The 20,550-nt window shown below is 48.4% G+C and overlaps 2 protein-coding genes across 7 annotated transcripts in view; one reads left to right on the top strand and one right to left on the bottom strand.

Annotated features, from left to right (window-relative positions):
• The window catches only part of EFCAB5 (EF-hand calcium binding domain 5), a 39,077-nt gene extending 36,680 nt beyond the window's left edge, over window positions 1–2,397 (bottom strand). The window contains exons 1-2 of one of the 5 annotated variants that reach the window (XM_040533167.1): window positions 2,286–2,397; window positions 1,856–1,919 (exon numbers count right to left, since the gene is read on the bottom strand). The gene's annotated coding sequence lies outside the window, so the exon portion shown is untranslated. Of the gene's footprint in view, window positions 1–167; window positions 395–1,855 lie in introns of all 5 variants that reach the window. The other 4 variants (XM_040533168.1, XM_040533172.1, XM_040533166.1 and 1 more) reach the window with 4 other exon arrangements.
• Window positions 2,398–2,532: 135 nt separating this feature from the next.
• The window catches only part of SSH2 (slingshot protein phosphatase 2), a 92,434-nt gene continuing 74,416 nt past the window's right edge, over window positions 2,533–20,550 (top strand). The window contains exon 1 of one of the 2 annotated variants that reach the window (XM_040533163.1): window positions 2,533–2,759. In XM_040533163.1, coding sequence (XP_040389097.1) covers window positions 2,697–2,759 — 63 coding nt within the window. In that variant the 5' untranslated portion in view covers window positions 2,533–2,696. Of the gene's footprint in view, window positions 2,760–15,062; window positions 15,090–20,550 lie in introns of those variants that run through there. The other variant, XM_040533165.1, reaches the window with a different exon arrangement.

Raw genomic sequence — 20,550 nt, 5'->3', positions numbered from 1 at the left:
TGTTTTTCTGTTTAAGATACATTTTGGAAGCATTCTGTTGCCTGTTGCAGCTGATGCCAAGATTATGCAATAAAAGCCCTGACACGTAGTAATAATAAGTTGCGTTAGCCAGAGAAATGTTTGCAGTACATTAAAGAAAGAAAATAGACAGTTCCAGAAATGCATACAGAAACAGACAGTGTGTAGCTTCACATCCTTCAGATGATACACTGGGCTAGAGGTCCAGGTGCTGACCACAGTGCTTTCAGCACAGGGGAGAATTTGGCCACAGGCTTCCAGTTTCCTTTATGTACCAGCCATGATGCTGTGACCACAGGCTGCCCTCTAATCGCTCTTGTCAATCAGAATGCATCTGCTTGTAGCCAGCCGCCTCCTTCACATTTAAATTCTGCTGCTACAAAACATTGCACGTACAAATTATACCTTTCTAATAGCTCAAAGAACCATTGCGATCTGTGATTATTGTAGTTACTAACTGATATGTTTGACCTTTAGCTAACTGTAGATAGTAACTCCATTATTTACTTGTGGTAAATATATTTTAGAAGTGTTCACTGTTCAAATACCTGGAAAAGCTACAGGATATCTGAATATTACACTAGAGTCTATTTTGGAAGCTGGTTTAAATAATCATTTCTTGATAGTAATCCCTACATTACTATTCCTCAAAATCCAGAATGAAATGCCAGTCCCAGGTGAGGGATTTGCATGAATACTCTGGCAACTTGTAGTCCTCCACCTATACTGTGTACCAACGCAGACATATCCGAACAGAACACGAGCTACGTGCCTTGAAGCAGCCCTGTATTTGCAGGAATCCATTTGCTGGGAACAAAGCAATAAAGTAGATCTCATCCTTTAGAGAAAGGTGAATAGCATTAAGATTCTTGTCATATGATTGAGAAGAAAAATCTTGTACCTCGTATGTTCCCCAAACCTTCTGCAAAGGGCCTACAAAGTGATGCAGGATCTTTTTTAACTGAAAGGAAGAAGTGCTGTGCCAGGGGACAAAGCACTTTTTCAGTTTCAGAGAAAATAAATCAGACAGAAGAACATAACTAGGAGAACCATGATTGTATGTGAGTGTATGTCTTACTGGTCTAGCTATATTATTTGAAAATGTGAAAAAAATCATACACACTTTCATCATGTATGTGCAACTCTCAGAGCGGTCCTTTTGCTCCCAAAACTTACAGAGATCCTTTATCTACAAACACAAAAGGATGTCCGTCTTTGGAATAGCCTTTGCCAATCCATTTCTGCTGTATAGACACACCAAAGACACATCTGCCTGGCACATTTCCCCACAGAAAAGATAAGGTGTTTAATAAATAAATGGGAGGGAGGGACCAAACAAGGCTGCTTAGAAAAAGATCTTGCTTTATTGGGAGGTTGTGGAATATTTAGAACATGGGGGATATTAACTTAAAAGGGATCCGGAAGGCATTTTCTTGACCTTTGTGCCATAAATCAGAGTTCACTGCTAGCACACTTTCCATAAATATTGTGTTTCAAAATAAAAACATGATGGTTGTACGAGGCAGGACAATGACTCTTTGTTTACCTATGCTTTTTGCTTATTCTCCCCATGTGCTGGAATCCTACTGGGGGTCCTTTTGGACTCTTTCACATCCAGGATTCTGGCTTGCTGTGCAATTCACTCTCTATGCTCAATTTTAGTCCCGCTTACTGAGCCTGCCCTCCATCCTCTCTTGTCCACTAGGAGGCAAAATGCCTCATTAGCCAGCCTGACTTTTTCATTGTGGCAAAAGCCCAGCTTCCAGGGTGCACAGAGCCTCCCAGCTAATTATTCTGACTGCAGGGCACTGGGGGAAGAGCCTAAAGAGCTACTTACGTGGGTCTTGTGGTGTGTAGATATACTGGGGTAATGAGTCTGAGTCCCCTACAGTCCTGTCAACCTGAGGAGCAAATGAGAATGATATGAACCGAGTGCTTCAAATGGGCTAATAATGGGCTAATACACATTTCTGACAAAGAATTTGTGCTGTTTTATATTCAGAATGGCTTCTGTTTGTCGTAGGTAGTGTTTCTGTTAGATGCCCATGGAAATTCTTGATCGCAATCGCGATCCTCCGTGCCAAGCTCCCCACAAATTTGGTAGCACCAGACCGAAACTAAATCGATGACATTGATAGCATTCGGCCCTTTGTCTCAGGGCCCAAACCGCCAGGCACCGCCTCATTCTGGGGACATTTTCACGCTTAAAACCTCACGTACGCTTATCGGACTAGCTTTGCGGTACTTGCGGTTGTCCACTGACGTACAAAAAACGAACTCTAGGCTCCTTCCGTCCCTGACAGAGCTCCCACGGCTCCCCCAACCCAGCCGAGGCAGCCGCCAGGCGGAGCTGCGGCTCCCCTCAGCTGCCCGGGGCCGTGACAGGCCGCCCTCACGCGCCGGCACGGCACGGGTTAAACCTCCGCCGCGGCCCGGGGGCGGCGCCGCGCTGACAGGTGGCGCATGCGCCGTGCCGCCGCATTGTGCCCGGCCGGCCCAGCCCCGGAGCGCCTCAGTCGGCCGCGGGCCGTCGGCGGGTGCGGAGCTGCTGCCCCCTGCGGCCACCTCCGCTCCTTTCCCTTCCCCTCCCCGCCTTCCCTCCCTCCCTCCCTCCCTCCCTCCGCCTCGCCATGGAGTAAGGTCCCCGCCGGCCGGACGGGGAGCCCCGCCGCGCCTCGATGGCTCTGGTCACGGTGCAGCGCTCGCCAACCCCCAGCGCCACCTCCAGCCCCTGCGCCTCGGTGAGTCCGACCGCCCGCCGGGCGCTGAGGGCGGCGCGGCCGTTGGTGGCCGTTAGGGGCCGGCGGCGGTGCGCATGCGCACGGACTGATCGCGCTCCCCCCCCCTCCCCTCACCTCAGCGCTCCCCCCCCCGCCTCCCCCGGCCCTGACAGCTCCGCGGGGGCTGCGCCCCCGGACCCCCTCAGCCCCCCGTCACCCTCCTCAGTCGCCCCCCCTCAGCGCCCCGTCGTCTCCATCAGCCCTCTCTCACCCTCCTCAGCCCCCTGTCACCCTTCTCAGGCCCTCGTCGCCCCCCTCAGGCCCCTTTACCCTCCTCAGTCGCCCCCCTCAAGCCCCCTGTCGCTCCCCTCAGGGTCCCTCATCATCCCCCTCAGCCCCCTGTCGCCCTCCTCAGTCGCCCTCCTCAGTCGCCCTCCTCAGTCACCCCCTCAAGCCCCCTGTCACTCCCCTCAGGGTCCCTCATCGTCCCACTCAAGCCCCCTGTCACTCCCCTCAGGCTCCCTCATCATCCCCCTCAGCCCCCTGTCACCCTCCTCAGGCCTCCTGTCACCCCCTCAAGCCCCCCATCAGCCCCCTCAGGCCCCTGTCATCCTCCTCAGATCTCCCCTCCTTTGGGTCGCTGCGGCCTGGTGACAAGCAAGGGGAGAGGCCTGGGTCACCCCTGTGTCCCCCCCCCCCCTCAGTCTGGACAAGCTGTCCCCAGGGAGGGTGGGTGCTGTCCCCCTGAGTGGTGGGACCCTGGGTTGGTGCTGTCCCCGCTTCTGCCTGGCTGAATAAAGCAGCCTGGCTGAATTCCGGTTTTGTGTGTCTATGTGAGGGGCAGCGAGCTGGCACCGTCGGGCACAGGTGCTGTGAGGTGATTCAATCTGACAGCACCCTCTGGGTATCTCCAGTATGCGGCCCTTCCCTTGGCGACTTCTATATCTCTTTTTTTTCCTTTCTTTCTATTTTTTTTTTTTCATCTTGCATATAATTTTCAAGAGGCTGGGTGAAGCCCGAGGCTGGCACAGAACACCAGATTTTACATCTCTGGGTGAAACATGCAGGAGATGTTCCCAGCAGTGCCCTGAATCAGGAAGCGAGGCAGGCGACTCCGAGGGCTCCTTGCTTTACATACTCTTTGAATTTGGGACAGGCTGTTGTTTTAGTGCCTGTGTGTTGTACAGTCCGGCATGTTAACCCCTTGGGCTGCTGCCTACTGACTGCACAGCTTGTTTCTGATATTATAACTGAGGATGGGAATGAAAATAGTAAGCTCGCTTTCACTTTCTGTATGCTTAATTCTCTGTTGCCTTTTCTCCTTAAAAAACCTCATACATTATCCCACTGATGTTATGTCAGGTTTGGAAGTGCTGGGGGGGGCACAGGGTGTGAAATCCCAGTTGCTTCCATCATGTGGGGATGAAAAAAGCCAACTACTCTGAAAATATTTCTTGTTGTGTTAGGTAATCTCTGCTGAAACTAGATCAACTACTTGACAGGTCCTGCCTGCCCCAACAGCATTTTAGCTGTCAGAACACTTTCTTTTTTTTTTTCTATTTCACTCCCATGTCTCTCCTTAGATATGTTTATTTAGCAACACATTAATTTCCACTTGCATTTCTCTGCTGTAGACTAATGTGCTACATTACTTCAGAAGTTGCTTCCTCCTTTTGACTTCTTTACCTTCTCTGCTCTTCCTTTTCGATGAACTTCTTGCATTTAAGACGTCTTGTTGTGAGAATAGGTCTCTCTTGGTGTCCTTCATTCTTCCACTTGGATGCATAACCCTTTTCTGTGTTAGATATTTGATATACGGGAGCAATTAGCAGCATTCTGTAAGGATTTCCCATCTGGAACTGCCAATCTATTTCCTGACCAGGATACCACGCATGCTTCTTTTGATTACAATCACTCAGTATAATAGGAAAACATTTTTTCTTCCTTTTTAATAATCTGTCCCAATTTTTGAGTTCTACGTAGTTCTTAAACATACAAACAACTCCCTCCTGACAACTCCAGCGAATGCAGGTTTCAGTGCATTTATCTATATTCTCTCCCTCAGTCTCAGAGTGCTAAGATATAATCTCTGCCACTGGTCTTCCCAAGTCCTTAGTGCCCAATGCAAAAGTGTGTGTGACTGTTTCCATGGCCTGGTTTTGCTTCTCAAAATTACTTCTTCTTTCTCAGACTCTTTTTTTGCAGTCTAAGGTGGAAATGCAATTCATCATATTCTGCCCTCAACAGCTATTGAGCATACTTCTCAGCTTCTGCATTTCCTGTCACAACTTCCTAACCACACGTTAGGGGTTTGACTGCCCTTTTAGACTCTTGTTAGATAGCTGGGGCTGGCTGTTTCTCCATCCTTCTGTTCCGTGTAATCTTCCTCTCACTGAGTTGATTCTTAATGGCAGTAACATTTAAGATGATAGTCCTTCCTAGACAGCGAAGGGCTTGTGAACAGGGCAGTTGCCTTTTTAATCCTTGTGAAGGCTTTGGTCCTGCAAGCTTGCCATGCTTGTCGTTCTTATGGATCACTGTTGACGAGCGCGTTGATGGGAGCTGGATTCTTTCAATATTAAATTATTTCAACCAGTTTCTTGTAAGCCGTTGATGATGGCTTCCTTCTATACGGGCTGATAACTCTTATCTCCAAGTTATCTCTTTGAAAGGAAGTTCATCTTGCTAAATAATTTCGATGAGCAGTATGAGGCTGTAGCTTGCTGCCTGAAACCTTGTGGAGAAAGATTGTCTGGTGGCTGCGGGAAGCTTGCTGTTCTGGCTTGTGGGCAAGCAAGACGTATGTAAGTGTGCAAGCATATGGCTCTGTCTAAGTCAGTTTCCAGGTTGCTAAGAATGTTGAAGACAGAAATGGATTCTCGTTTAAATTGCTTGGATTTTATTTTTTGTTCTTTAGAGATGAACTTCTCAGACAAGAAGGATGAAATTGATGTCCTCAAACTGAATTTTTGCATTAAGCGTGCCCTATAAACAGTTATAATTGGCTTTTATGGATTCAGGGGAATAGCTGATCTGAATCGCTCTGAAATTGGATGGCTTTTATTTATAGGTCTTTATCCTGTTCTCATTGCCATAGAGCATCTCGTGGGCATTCATTTCAGGGCAGATACAGTTCATGCGGTGCTGTCTGTAGATTTACAGCTCTCTGGTCACTTGATGACTTATGAAATTCCCTTAATTGTCAGTCCAGCTGTCTGTTAGCTGTTTGTTTTGGCCGTTGGTTATGCAGCCACTTTGGAGACACAAGACAGCAGCCTTCACCTTCCTCTCTAGAGCAGAGCAGTTGTCCTTCAAAGCACCGTGGGGGCAGAAGGGGGTGGAAGACAGGGCTGCTGCGCTCCAGAAAGTGCAGGCACCAGGGGCCAGAGAGAGGCCACTTGGTGCAGGTCAGCACCCTTTGTTTATCCTGTACTGCAAAAAAAGATTTCTTCTTTTTTTTTTTTTCCTCCTCTTTGTGTAGTGTGTTTTTTGTTTGCCTGGTTTTGGTTTTAGGTGGGAGGGGAGATCTCCCGTCTGTCTGCGAGAAGGAGGACTTGTGTCCGAGAGAAGAAGGGCCCTGGGAGCGCGCAGCTGGGTTACAGCAGATGGGCACGGTGGTCTCCTTATCAACAAAAGCAGGGGAATAAAAAAACACCTCGTTCACAAGTGCCCCTCAGGCTTGCAGTCAGAGCTCTGCTAGGGTGATCTGAAGAAACTGGCCTCTTTGTGTCCTCCCCACGCCTGAGATTCTCTGACTCTGCTCCCAGTGTCTGTGCCGTATTTCCTGCCGTGCAAGTGGTGGGGTTTTCCCGTTCGTCCCTTCTAGCATTCTCATTTCAGTGGCAACGTATGGAAACGTATTTTGTCTGGGTGCTCTCTTGGCAACTCGTACGATAGTGGACAAAAAGAAGTCAAGTCGCAATGGGTCTAACTTGGTATAACCTTTGCTTGGAAATTTAAACCGGAAAAAAATTGCTCACCATTGTTAAACAAAATGTAACCTTTTAAAAGGGAATAGGCTGTTTTGCTGGGGCTGGTGGTGTGCGTGCGTTGTTGTGCAAGGCAGCTGTTGATACTTGTTTACGTGTCAGTTTTAAGTTAATTTGGCTGTTTGTATCTCTAAGCAGTGAACCGTCTCTGAACATACCTTGCTGTTAAACTGCAGGAGTCTCACCCTGACAAACCCCGGGTATCTCTATTGCTCACTGCGTAGCTGAGGGTGGGCACAGCAGTCACGTCGTCAGCTCTAAGGACGAGCAGCATGAAAGCAGCCTGGCTAAAGCAGAGAATTACTGGTAAAAGATGCCTGCCTCAAAATCCTTTGTGAGCCTTGTTATCTAAGGCCCTGGATGTTGTTGGGTAACGTCAGTCACCAGGCTAGCAGCAAATCTGTGTCATCGTGGTGATGCAAGCAGTGAAAAACGGCTCTTGAGCTCTTTGTAGCTTTCCAAAAGACCTCTGATAATTATGTGGAACGGGAAATAATAGATTGAAACTTGCCTTTATAAATTAATTTTATGCACAGAACAAAAGCTGTAATTCCTTTTAAGTGCTGTCTTTCCTCTGCCTAATACTTATCTTTCTGGAAGTGAAGAAGCTGGGCAGGCAGCCTGCCTCTCGCAGTTCACTTGTCTTCCCTACCCTCAGGGACACAATATGCTTTTATGGAAGGGAGCGACTGACCCAGAAAGAGAGGCTACGCTGCATATATTGTTCTAAAATGCACGGTTTAAAAAAAAAGTTTTTAAAGCAGATGAAAATATAAACCGTTCGACTTCCCCTCCTTAATCCCAGGGGAACAGCTTGAGCAGGAAGCAGAGTCCTGCAAATGTGGTTGGGAGTCTCTGTCTTGTTTTGCCTGAGAGCTCCGTGCTGGAGGAACACGCAGGAAATATTTTCCCACTTATTTATGGGGAAGCTAAATATAACGCTTCTTTACCTCTGGTCCTGCGGTTACTGTTAAGCAACGTGATAATTGTGAGCTCACTTGATCATTGACAGGTCGAGTCTCTATCTTGGAGAAGTTTTTTTTTTCAGTTAAGATCTTGATAGCTTCTGCCTGTATAAGGTTGTGGAGAGCTGCGTTTTGGAGGGGACTCCCGTGTAGCTAGGAGAACAGTAGTTTCTTATGAACCATTTAATAGACCTAGAAATGCCTTGTATATAAAGCTGCTGTCATCTCTTATTTGCTGTTTTTCGTCAGCTGATGTTTTTCAGTCTTTGCAACGAGCTGTGCCAGTACCTGAAGTTCTCAAAGGCAGCAGCTGTGGAGGATGTGCTGCTGCCTGCTTTAGACAGACTTCTGGTTTAGACAAACTTACGGTGTCAACAGGCCCGTCCTTCTCCTGAAGGTTTGTTGCCTAGCGCGTGCACACACAGCAGGCTCTCCTGGAGGTCTGCATGAAATGCAAGGTCCTCTTTTAGCTTGAGAACAGTATTTGGAGTTGAGGAGGATGAGGAAAGCTGAACTGGAATCTCAGTGAGGATCATAGGACCATTTTTGCAAAGTTGGCAGCCCCTTCTCCTCTATTCTCCATGTTTTTATTTACTGGAACATCGCTTTACAAGTTGTCAGCTTTGGAGTATTTTTGGCATGACCAGTGAAGTCCAGCCAGAAGCTATGGTAGCTTGCCTAGAAGCTGAACCTGCTTTTCACAGAAAAGTCAGGCTTCTTGTAGCACTTTGTCAATGTTCTTCAGTGTTGACCCCAAATGACCATTTTTTAGGTTGAGGGAAGTTTTGTCCTTGCACCCCTTTTGCCTTTCCTTAATGTACTGAACGTGGTGCCATTTGTGGCACTTTGTATAAAACTGCTACACAGCTCAGTTGCATCTTCCAAAATATGAAGTTACGTGGAAACAGAGGGAGTGGAAGTACACTGAAGTTGTTGCCTCCTGAGTTGCAGCTGTACTTAAATTCTTGTTTGACAAGGAATTTGTCACTTGAAAATGCAGACGGGCTGCAATGCTGAGTCCTCATCTGACCGCTATTGATCCTTGCTGCTAAAGCAGTGAAAGAAGGGTGAAAGGGTCGGGGTGCTGCGTGCTATCTCCAGTTATTCCGAGTCAATGAAACGTTTACTTAAGAGAAGAGTGCTTTCTGAATGAAGGCTGCCATTCAAAAACCAGTCTGCTGGAAGAAGTTTAACCTGAGAGGACTGCCTTCACGCAGGGGCGATGCTGGAGGATTTCAACTCACTTGGAATAAAATCCTGAAAGATCCATAGCTGCAACTCTTCTGTCTTGGGAAATTAAAAAAAGAAAAAAAAAAGAGACTAGCCTTTGGGCAGCTTAGCTCTGGGTAGCTGCTCCCTGCTCACAGCCTGCAGCTCAAGGTTTCGTTCTGCAGCCACAACAAACCACATCCTCCTGGTATGGCAGCGCAGCTCCCCTCTGCTGATGTGGGAGGGCAGTTTTTGCAGCCCAATTCTCAGGACCCGTGTGCTGGAAGCTCCTGCTGTCCTTGCAAGGACGCCCTGGACAGCAGACTTCAGAAATGCTCTTGGATTCCTGGAGTTCAACTGACTCGAAGCTTTTACTGTCTTCACATCAGAGTCTTACTGATGCCGTTAGCAGGAAGTACGTGCTAAAGCTTGAGGCTTCTGTGACTGCTGCTTGCTCTGCGTGCACTGGCCTGGCACCGTGAAAGCAGCATGCTCGTCAGCTGCCTGCTCTGAACTGTTGGGTTCAGCCTGTGAATTAAGAAGTCTCCTCTCCGTTTCATTGATTCGTTAGAGCATGCTTTGAATTGGTTTATTGGACAGCAGCAGAGAAGCTCATGTCTTGTATGAAGGTATTTTGGAAGCAAAGGAAGAAATGGGTGATACCTGCTGGAGGTAGTGAGTGATTTAGACAAGGGAGACACAATTTCTCGTATTCTGGCTGGACGCTGGTCCTCTGGAGGGCTCTGTTTAAAGGGATAAAAGAGGTACGAAGGGTCAAACCACCTCTGCATTTCTGAATTGGGCCGTATGGGTTGACCGGGTCACTGGGAACCCCCTGCAAAATGCCTTAGTGCAGTAGTGTAATGCTGCGGTGTCCGTGCGTGTTTCGGTTAGCATTTGGGCAGGCTCCTCTGCCTGCAGCTTCGGCTGTGTCAGTAGCTTTTTGCCCAAATAGAATTGCTCTGAGTATGCGTCTTATCAGCGTTGCTCGCTGCAGGCTGCTCTCCTGTCGGAAGGCAGAAAGCGTTGCCGTCGGATGAGTCACCCGGCTCAGCAGCTCGCTGCTTCCATGGTGAGACGCGCCCTTCGTGTGTATGCCAGCAAGCACGAAACTCCTGGCAAATGCCCTGTGACGTGAACTTCTTATGGCCTTGGTAAATGAAGTGCCCGTGGCACTTGCTGAAATGCATTTTGCTTGCGGCTGCTCCCTGCGTGTGGCTGGGCCAGCCCTCCTTCTCCCAAGGGGCCCCTCAGCTCGGGCTTCAATGAAACAGCGACGGTACAGCGTCGGCGTGGGCTGCTTCAGGGTGAAGTTAGCGGGGCGCTCAAGGCCACGACTTAAATATTCTGCGATTACTCCAACACGGGACGTTTCTTCTGGCCTATTTCAAACTTACTGATCCCAGATCACCCTGTCCCTGCGCTGCGCTCATACCAGAGCTCAGGGGACACCTTGGTGCCCGTGCTTCCCTCTGCTCAGCAGTGGCACAGGGAGTAGGTTCCAAGGCGTCGTCTCAGCATTGTGATGCCAGCTGCTTGCTGTAGGGCCCACACCCTGGCGAGGTGAGCCAGAAACCAGTCTGAGGTGAGATAAAGCAGGATCTGAAAGGCAGAAGACCCTGACCTGGCTCCTCTGTCCCATCGAGTCGCGTTTTCTCTCCCCAGTCGGCTTGGGCCAGCCTGCAGCATCAGCCGGTACGTGATGTTTTCTGCTTGTTGGCCTGCATCTAGCTCGTACGAGTAGGGATACCCCGAAGGCAGGTCAGGGCAGGTTCCAGACACAAGAGTTTACCTTTTTTTCCTCTCTCAGTAAGAAACAAAAGAAATAGGGAAGAATGGCACCGGAAGGCTCTTGCTGAGGGACGCTGCTTTTACTTCTTAGATTTCAAGGCCTCCTTAGCAAAAATGCAGAAGCTGCTGAGCTGAGCCCCTTCGTCTTCTGCCTGTAACTGGATTAAATATCTGAAAGGTGGATCCTTAGTGTGGAAAGCTGGCCCTGTCACAAGGAATGCAGTTGTCCAGTTACTCCAGCTGGCTGCTACCACGTCCCTTCTGTTTTGATGTACAGAATTATCACGTTTACTATTAATGTGAAAACTTTTAAGACTTGTTCAGCTGGCTTGGTTTAGCTTCAGTAGCCAACATCTGACAAACGCGTATATTAGGATCCTCAAGGAAAAAAAAAAACCACTTTAGGCTTTTCATCTCTGTACCTTTTGGTGTGATGATGAGAGGGAGGGATAAGGCATATGCCATGCATGTGTAAAACGCTTTGCTTTCCAAAGGAGGGCTTTGGTACTCAGAGGTAGTCTGAATCTCTGCGCGAGGCAGGACCAGCCCTTTGTGTTAACCCATCTGCAGCTGGAGTTTGCTGCAAATTTCTGAAGCTGCTGAATACTACTAGGAGTGCTGAGTGCCATCGTCCAGGCATCCAAATCCAAAAGCCCCGGACCTTTACTTGGAGTAAATGTTGCTCGGCCAGGAATTAAAAACCAGGGCTCCTTCTGGATGTGGCTGTTGATGCTTAGGAGCAGAGGGTGAGCAGCTCTCTGGGAGGTGGCTCACGACTTGTTCAGCAGCGGGCATCCTTTTGAGTCTGCTTTTTGTCTGCAACAGTGCTGAGTTGGGGAGCACCCTGGTAGGGACCAGGGGCCACGCTGGGAGCTCGGCGCAGGGCAGCATGGGGCAGGGAAGCGGCTCGGCTCTCTGACCCGCAGGCAGGAGCTAAACCTCATTGCAGGAGGAAATGCTAGGGGACAAGGTAACGGCGTTTCTGGAATACAGATTGATTCTTTTTGCTGTTGTGTTCATTTCAGTTCTTTTTTGTTTGTTTTCCTCTCTACAGTCCTCCTGCGTGGTGTAAAATAGCCAAAGGATGCAGATCTGAGCATGTTCTTCAGCTGATGCTTCACACTTAAACATAGCGCTTCAAAAGGTGGCGTTAAGCAGTTAACTAGCTGCCATATTCTTGTCTTCCCGGGTGCAGCGTAACCCTTGAAATGGCAGAGTTCTCCTTTACCTTTTTAAATTGCAGCACGGTTAACAAAGACTTAATTCGTGTATTGAACAAGTGTTTTTCTTATGTAACATCTCGTGAGCTTTGTTAGTGGGAGTTTCCTCTGTTTTTGGTTTCAGCTGAGTTGTGCTTAGGTGGGGTAGCGAGCTTGTGACTTCAAAAAGTGAAGTGAAACAGGACAACCTGCTTTTTTTTGTTGTTTTTTTGACATTTCTCGGTGATATTCTGATCTCACAGCAGTTATTAGAACGTGGAAGCCCAGACTTCAGCTCTACAGCGGATCTCCGGACGGCTGCTTCCCCCGTAGCGAGGGTCAGGTCTGATATTGCAGAACCTTCTCAGCACAATCACACGTGGAAAGGAAACGTTCAGGCTGTCTCGCAGCTCCTGTCCGCCTGCTGCTGCTGCCTCGGCACGTGCTGCGGGTGCCTGCTCTGCGCTGGAAATCCTTTACCCTCATCTGGGCGCCTTCTGCTCCGCTCCCAAGGCTTGAATAAGCAGCTGTCGGGGCAAAGCCACACGAACATAGCGTATTTTCAGACGCCTTCCCCAAAGTTGGGCACAGTTATATAAACTGGCAGGCAAGGGAGACGTTATCAGTTAACGCTTATAGTACGGCTGGAGTCGAATTTGCACAGTCTCAGTGGGTGAAAGGAGTGTTTGTCGCATGCTCTGCAGATCCCTGATCTCAACTTGTGCTTGCAAAGACATCAACTGTGCCACAGCCTTCTGCAGCCCACACTTCGGGGCTTTGAAGTGGAATTCTGCTCTTACCCGTACACCAGAAACTGCTGTAGTCTGGAGGAAGCTCTGTTTAACTGAGAGCTGTTAATGTGAGTGTGGATGGCTGGGACGGTTATTTTGGGGCGGTTTCTGCCTCGTTTTCTTATGCCGGGAGGAAGTCCAACTTGATTTTCTCTAGAGAAGGAGGGAAGCCTGATGTCTGTTGGAATTTGGGCTGAAGGTGGCTTGACGCAAAATAAATTAAGCTTGAGTAAGTGCTCGTGTCTTGAATCTAAACTTGAGATGCACCTCATCTAAAAAATAGTAAAACAAGCGAAGATTTTATTGTTAAGTTTAAGGTTACAGGTTTGGTTTTAGGACAGCTGGGCACAGATCCTCTTGAGCTGAGGGGGGGGTTAGTGTGAAGGCAGCGTGGGGGGAGAAGCAGCCTGCTCTTGTCAGGATATCACTTGGTCACTGTGAAATAGGACATCCTGGACACGTTTGACTCTTCTTCAACCTTGCTTTGATGCCAAGGCAGGTTTGCATGTGCTGTGGGGAACACTGAGAAACCCCAAAGCAGTCGAGCTGTATCAACAGGCTGTGAGCGGAGAGGAGGGGAAGCCACTCGCCAGCTGCCTCCTGCTTGCAGGCAGCCTTGCCGAGGCGCAGCCTCACCGATCCCGGTTGGGTTTGCTCTCAGCAAGCACCCAGGCTCCCTGCTGAGGTCCCAAACCTGCAGGCAGCCCCTCTAGCAGCCGCAGCCCCAAAGCCGTGGCAGTGTCGTGGGCTTCCAGAGGTGCCGGGTGCACTGGGAGCAGCCAGGCCATGAAGGAGCAGGGAGCTGAGCCTCGTCCCCTGCCCGGCACAGCACCAGCGGGGTGTTGGGAGTGGAAGCCACGGTCGAGGATCTCCGGTCCGCGATGGTGGCTCCGACTGAAATGGAATAATCTTGTTTTAAAGAGTGCTCTTAACCACTGAAGCTTTATAAATATTAATTTTGTTCTTTTGTTTCCTAATAAAGGGCTTTTATTCCTGAAATCACTATTTATTTATTAACCTGACAAACTAATAGCAAGCTCTCTTCTTTCAGGGTATGCATGTGCCATATCACAATTCTGCTTGTCACTGTACATAAGAACTTCATTCATCTGCTTTAAAATGTCATTGATAACAACCTGGCAGTGGCCCAGCTTGGAGCAAGTTAACTACAAAAGGCTGCATTGTAAACCTTTCTGAGAGTACATGCTACATTAAGTCTAAAATTAAAAAAAAAAAAAAAAAGTACAAGCTGGTCTGGGCTGCATACAACTGCCAAATAGCTTCAAACCTTTGAAAAAATGGAACTCTGTATGGAGGAATTGGGCTGAAAATGGGATAGTTTGGAGTTAAGGCTGCGTTCTGCTCACTTTAATAAAACCTTGGAGGTACATTGAACTTACAAACCTCGTCTTGAAATGAGGGGCATGTCTTACTGAACCGCAAGCAGCAAAATAGGAATTTGTACATGTAAGGATCTCGTTGTTTCCTTTAGTCTCTTCTTCCTTTGACTGAATACCCAGGATGAAAAGTGCAGGCTGAAAACGAGTGGTAAGCCTCAGGGAGTTACTAGTGGTGCTACTAGAGAGGTAGCTGTGCAGTAACCCTCCCTGACCCCAGCTGCGGTCTGCACACGCATTTATTCACCCGTAGGTTCACACGGGGTGAGCAGAGTGCCTGTCACACACCCCAACATCCGAGTGCCCGGTCTTTCCGCCAGCTCCTCCGGCGGCACCGAGCTCCTGGCTGCTCCGGTAGCCCCGTGCGTGGGGCTTCGCGCTCGTGGCAGCGCGGTGCTCCTTGCCTCTGGCTCTCCTCCTAAAGCTATTACAAGTGAAACTTGTAACAGGGATGAGGGCGAACTGAATCGCCCTTGAAACAGATTCAGGGCTTGCGAGCTTCTTTGAGAGAAGCTCCCGGGAAGCTTTCCAAATGGTCCCTGCGCTGTACTCCGCGAGGGCAGGGTGTTTTCGTGCAGCCCCTGACTGAGCTAGATAGTCTCGCTGAACAATTGAATAGTTGAAGCAGAATATGAAGCTTTAAGGCATCTTCATCTAAGGTCTTCTGGGAGCGATGTGAGCATGCAGTAAATGATTAGCGTAGTTCTCCTCATCCTACGCTCTGGAGATGTAAAAGGCTCGGGGAGCGCGGCGAAGGGCTTGCTCGGAGCTGATGGGCGTGCAGCCTGGTTTCTGAGCTGGAATGGGGACTGCAAGAGCCTTCGAGGAAAGAAGAGATGGGGGCCCTGCGATTTCATGCTTCTTCACCTCTGTGGTTTTCTTTTTTTTTTTTTTTGTCTCTTTCTTGAGTGTAGCATATGGACAGCACCATGGGTTAGGGAACACTTCAGCTTCATCTTCAGAGACTTTTCCTAAATAGCCTTCTTCCACTGAAGTCAATGGGCGTGGAGGTAAGCAGCGCTGAGTGCTTTCTGACAACACCACTACCACCCACTCTGCAGCCTGGTGCACACAACACTCCTTGTATTCGAGCATTGTTTTTCCCCAAAAAAGTCGCATGCAGTTGCACAATGAAGACACTGCTTATTTGTGTAACGCAGATCTATTCCTAGCCGCTGGGGGAGTGCAAGCAGCGAGTGTCAGGGTGCGGGAGACTTCACAGATACTGCATGAACACTTGCCACTGAACTTCAGGCATCCCTCTGTTATGTCACAATGAAATACGGCTTCACGGTTCATCTGTGAGTTGAACGGGGTTTGAATGCAGGGTTGAATGTTGCAGTGTGAAGCGTTTGTGCTCCCCATGCTCAGCACCTTTGGCTCTGCTGTGATTTATTTACAAGTACTGAGCGTAGTTTCTCAGCGGTTAATCATTCAGAATCAGCAAGAGTTTCCTGTTTCCTTGTCTTCCTGTTGATTTCCTTTTCTGTTGAAATACAACTTTCTCTGCTGAAACAAGTGTGTTGCCCCACTCCTCAGTTTCTGTCTAGTGGCTTAACGGGGAGGCAAGGGGAACCTCTGCAATGGCCTGACACTCTCTCAGCTATTGCCAGCTGGGTCTGGTGACTAAACTGTTATGATAAAACACAAATTCATTAGTTGATGCTGTTGAAATCCGCTGACTTTTCTGCGCTCCTAATAGAAGGCTTTAAAACATCCAGCTGCAGACTGATCCTCTCCAGGCATGTGACACTGACATCAGTCCTAGAAGTGAGGCGTTGAACTGCCTCCAGAAGTGAGCTCACTGGGTGATATTCAATGCACTGATTTAGCATAATGTTAGCTAATTTGATTACATGATCACCTGCACTTACTGTTTGAGGGATGGGACTTCATTCCAATTCTAGTTGCTGCTGTTGGAGTACTAGTGTCGTAACCCTCAGGCGCTGGGGACAGGATGCCCTACTCCTGCTGTGTCGGGAGCTGGGCTTGGCGGAGCCCATCCCTGATAGCCACGGACGTGCTGCAGGACTTGCCACGTTCCTTTACTTTTCTTCTCCCCGCACCCCTCCCAATAAGTTGCATGGAAATGAGAGTTTGTGACTCTGTTATTAGGCAGGCCTTCGGAAGGCAGTCATAAAACTTGCTTACTTTTCTTTTGGCTCTCTTGTTTAACTGGCTGAATAAAAACACAGGAATGTCCCTTCCCGGGAGCCTGGGTCGTGGTTCCAACCTGCCATCCAAACTGCAGGGACTAGTCTTGGCCGAAACGAAATTAAACCCTGGCAAGACCATCCTGGAGGCTAGCTGCTGTGTGCTTCCAGCTTCCTCATCTCTAGCTTGAGGTCACCAGTAATTGCACACTTCCTCTTACGACCTGCACAGAGCGTGAGCTCAGGCAGCACGGTGTAATGATGGTGACCCCGGATAAACATACTTCTCCATTATTTTGGACACTTGAACAAATTAAGTGCTCACCTGTAGTCATAGCACGAGTATGCTTCAGTCGCTAGTGCCTGAGCAGCTCAATGCACACCCGGTTTCATTTTTATTTATTTTATAAGGATGGGAATCGGAGAGCCAGTGTGTCAGCAGAAGGGTTCTCATGAATTTGTCCCAAAACATTGTCATCTTTTCTCCCCCCACCCAGTGTTTTCTGCCTGTTATTGGATGTTACAGGACTGCTTGTTCTGGATGCTGTTCCCTGCTGAATAGAAGTCTTTATTGAGCTGCCCATAACGTTGCTGGGCTCTTGCAAGAAATACTGCTGTGAAGTTGAGACAGAGGAAGATACTGTATCTCACAGGGCTCTAACAAGGCTGCCTGCGCTGTGATCTGTAACGCAAGTGAAGAATTATACCACGAGGAAGGGCTGGAAAAGCTGCAGGTGTTGTATATAGAAAGTTGAGGTGAAGCTCTTAAAAACCTTAGGTACAGAGCAGGAAAAGAAGCTAGGTTTGAAGAGTAAGCAGTGGCAAACGGGGTGGGAAGACCTCTGGTCCTGTGAGGGTAAGTGGTGCTGCCGAGGAGCCAAGGATGCTGGCGATGGGACGGGGACTCTGCAAAGCTCCGCAGAGAGCGTGCCCCAGTGCCCTGGGCGGTACGGTCTCTTCCTCCCTTGTTTACGAGAAGCTGCCGTGTTTTCAGAACCAGCTTCTGAAACATCCTTGGTGGGGCAGAGGTTTGGGATGACAACACGCTTATTCACGTCTCGCAAGTTACCTCCAGCAGTGGCCGTTCAGGGTGGCGTGCTGGCTGCTGCCAGTTGCTGATAGCGCCCCGAGCCGCGGGGCTGCCTTCTGCAGCGGCCAGGATCACCCTTAGGACTCTGCGAAATGACGAAATAAACCCGGGCATTGCCCAATCAAGTGCCTGTGGCATGCGTGTCTGGGTTGTTTTAGTTTCTCTTTAACTTAACAACAGCAGGAGTCGTTCGGAGTACGCTGAGGGCGTGGGAGCGGGAAGCTGAGCCCCATCCTCCCTCCGTGATCGGAGCCCGAGCCTGTTTGGATGCTGAAGGGCAATTTTCCAGCGGTTTGGGGGGGGGTGGGGACAGAACCAGATGCTCTTAGGAAGTCCGTGCCATTGTTAATAATGTAATTCACAGATGGCGAAGGCCTTGAAGAGGCTTTCATGCAGCACTTAGGCTCTGTAATAGACAGATCATCGCATCAGGGCTCATAAATAGAGATGACTTAATCCCAAGGATGAGTCTGGAGTGATCTGTTTGATAGTGGCCCTGTGGATCATCGGAACCTTTTATACAGTCAGGAGCCTTTGGGATCCCTGAATGTGGAGCGCTGCTCTGGGATTGGGCCAATCCTTAATAAAAACGGCAAGATGAAATGTTAACAGAGCTTTAAGTTTTCATAGGGAGGTGGCTCTTACGAAATAAAAAGCAGGTTCCTTTGTCCTGGTACAGAAATCAATACAAATAGTGCAAGTGTGAAAATCGATTTGTATAGTGTCTTCTTCTTGAGACGCAGTTCTGCTTTTATTTTCATTTATGTGGCTGGAGTTAGAAGCAGTGAGTATATTTTCTTCTGAATAGTTGTCAGCGCGTCTTGGCAGTTGAAGGACTGTGCGTTGCACGTCCTCTTGGTTTTCGTTATTAAAAAAGTCACTCAGCTTTATAGCAAACGAACAGTCTGCTGGCTTTCAGACACACACAGTCACAAACGTTCGGGCTCAGGACTCTACAACTTAATACAAATGTTTGTACGTGCTTGGGAGGCTCATTGCTAAGGTCTTCAGTGACGGCTGGTAGGCTTTTTACTGGCTGTAAGTTGTGTAACTAGAAGTATGTATTAGGGTCTTTTAACCAGTATTAGCTTACGTGTTTAGCATTGTAAATCAAAAGTTTCTGATAGCATGAGAACCGACTGTTATTTTGCTGTTTGCTGCTTTCTTTTCAAGTGCAGCTCCCCCCTTCCCAAGGGAATTCCATAATGGCTTTTATTATTATTTGTAACTTCCACAAGTTTAAATTGTATTTAGTAAATTGGCTTCTTGTGATACCCGTCATGTGATGGTTCATGAGCCCCAAAGAATGTGCTCCTGTGACTCCAGCCATGTATTTGCCCGTACCAGCGCAGGCTGCATCATGTGTTCTTGTTGCTCCTGCATTTCGAGCTAAGTAGTGAAGGAGGGGATGGCTGTGTCATGGCCAAGCTACTAGAAATTCTCAGACTGCTTCATTTGTGACTTTGTTCACTAGAGAATCCTGGATTACATTAACCTAACTCTTCTGTATTTTCACAGAAATTTATGTGCGTTGGAAGTTGTGTTGCTTCCCTCCCCCCATCCTCTTTATTTAAAAAAAAAAAAAAAAAAAAGCATGCTTTGGTAAAAAGAAGTGTCTTGACATCTCGCTCAGAGAGCTCCTAAATTTTGGGGAGCATGCTTTAAGTGAGAAAGCTGCGAATGGTCTACTTTGTTCTGTGATGCTGTGATTCTGTATGTGCTGCGGCTGCTGTCGGGTTCGGCGTGTTGCCCCCACCCTTGGTGGTGCAGCTGCTGCTGGATGCAGATGGCTGCCCCTAACTCCTGGAGTCGAGGCTTTACAGAGGAGATGAATGCCTCCTCAAGTCTTCGGTGTCCCAGATCTCGGCAGTAAGGCTGACCGTCTGTACGGGGTGCATTTTTCAGCAGACAGTCTGTGCTCTGAGTTCCCGGACTATTTGCCTTTTATGTATTTTTATGTCTGCGTGGGCTAATGCGCTTCTTTAGATCTGAATTCAGCACCAGAGTGACATTGGATTTAATGCAGTGGGTTCTGTGTCACCTTTTTTCCTCTGGGTTGGATCTTATTTTCAGCTCTGCCTCTGGTACCTGTTGCATCACACTTCAGGATTTTTGTTTGTTCTTCACGCTTACATTGAAAAAAAAAAAGCCACCAGAACTCCGTTCGTTCTGCACAGCTCACAGTATTTCCACTTGGCTCAGAGGACGTGGACGTGTGAGCTGAGGGAATCCTCCTCATTTGGCCGGTCAGCCAAGCTTTCTTCAAGCGCATTAGAAGGATCTACAGCTTAAGTTCATCAGAGGGCTAACCTGTTCTGGCTTTAATGAGATTTATTATACGTGCACCTTTTGGATTCTACTGCCTTTGGTCTTCAAACCCCTCCGTATAAATCTGCCAGCAGAAGCAAGACTAGCAGAAGGCTGATCTTCATCCTGAACCTGCCCCGTGTTGAGATTATTGATTTTTATTTTTTTTTTTAATTAGAATAACATCATTTTGTGCCATTGGCATGCAACTTGTCTGTGGTTTGCCAAGTGCTTGCATTCGTGCTTCCTTCCTTAGCTCCTCCCCAGTTCCCACCTGGATCTAACCCTGATCTTGCAGCTCACGTGTGAGAGGATGGAAGAAATCCGGGCGTCACAGCTGACAGGTCATTGCGTGCGAGTTTATAGTTACGGCTGCAATCCCAGTACATGTAGGAGAGAATACTGGGGGGTTTGAAGGGCTGTTAGCATATATGCGTATGGGTAGAGTGTGTTAGCAGCAGGTTGCTGAATCTTTTTGCCTTAGATCCAAACTCGCACGTGTGGTACAGATGTGGCTGTGAGCATTGGAAGAGAAGTTGCAGCTCTGTTGGTCTCTACGTCTGTTGACCAACACCATATATACACCTACACGTTTTTAAGCTTTTTTAAGAAACAAAGGGTGTGGTTGTTTGGGGGGTTGGGTTTGTTTTGTTGTTGTGGTTGGTTGGTTGGTTTTTGACCGAACTGTTTCGATCTGATCGTTCTGCATCGCACAGCTCTTCTTGGCCAAACACAAGTGTGTATTTTCCTGAAAATCGCCAGGCTTTGGCTTTCATAAACCCTTGGCAGCAATCAATAATTTGAGCTTTGCTAGCTGAAGAAACCTGAGAGTTCTTGACTCGCTCCAAAACAACTTGCAGTGAGTTTCAGCTTGACAAATCACCATGGGACTCGAGGAAGGGCGCCCGGCGGGGTACAGGT

This window comes from Cygnus olor, chromosome 20 (assembly GCF_009769625.2).
Source record: "Cygnus olor isolate bCygOlo1 chromosome 20, bCygOlo1.pri.v2, whole genome shotgun sequence".
Taxonomy (NCBI): domain Eukaryota; kingdom Metazoa; phylum Chordata; class Aves; order Anseriformes; family Anatidae; genus Cygnus; species Cygnus olor.
This window is presented reverse-complemented; position numbering and strand designations above follow the sequence as displayed.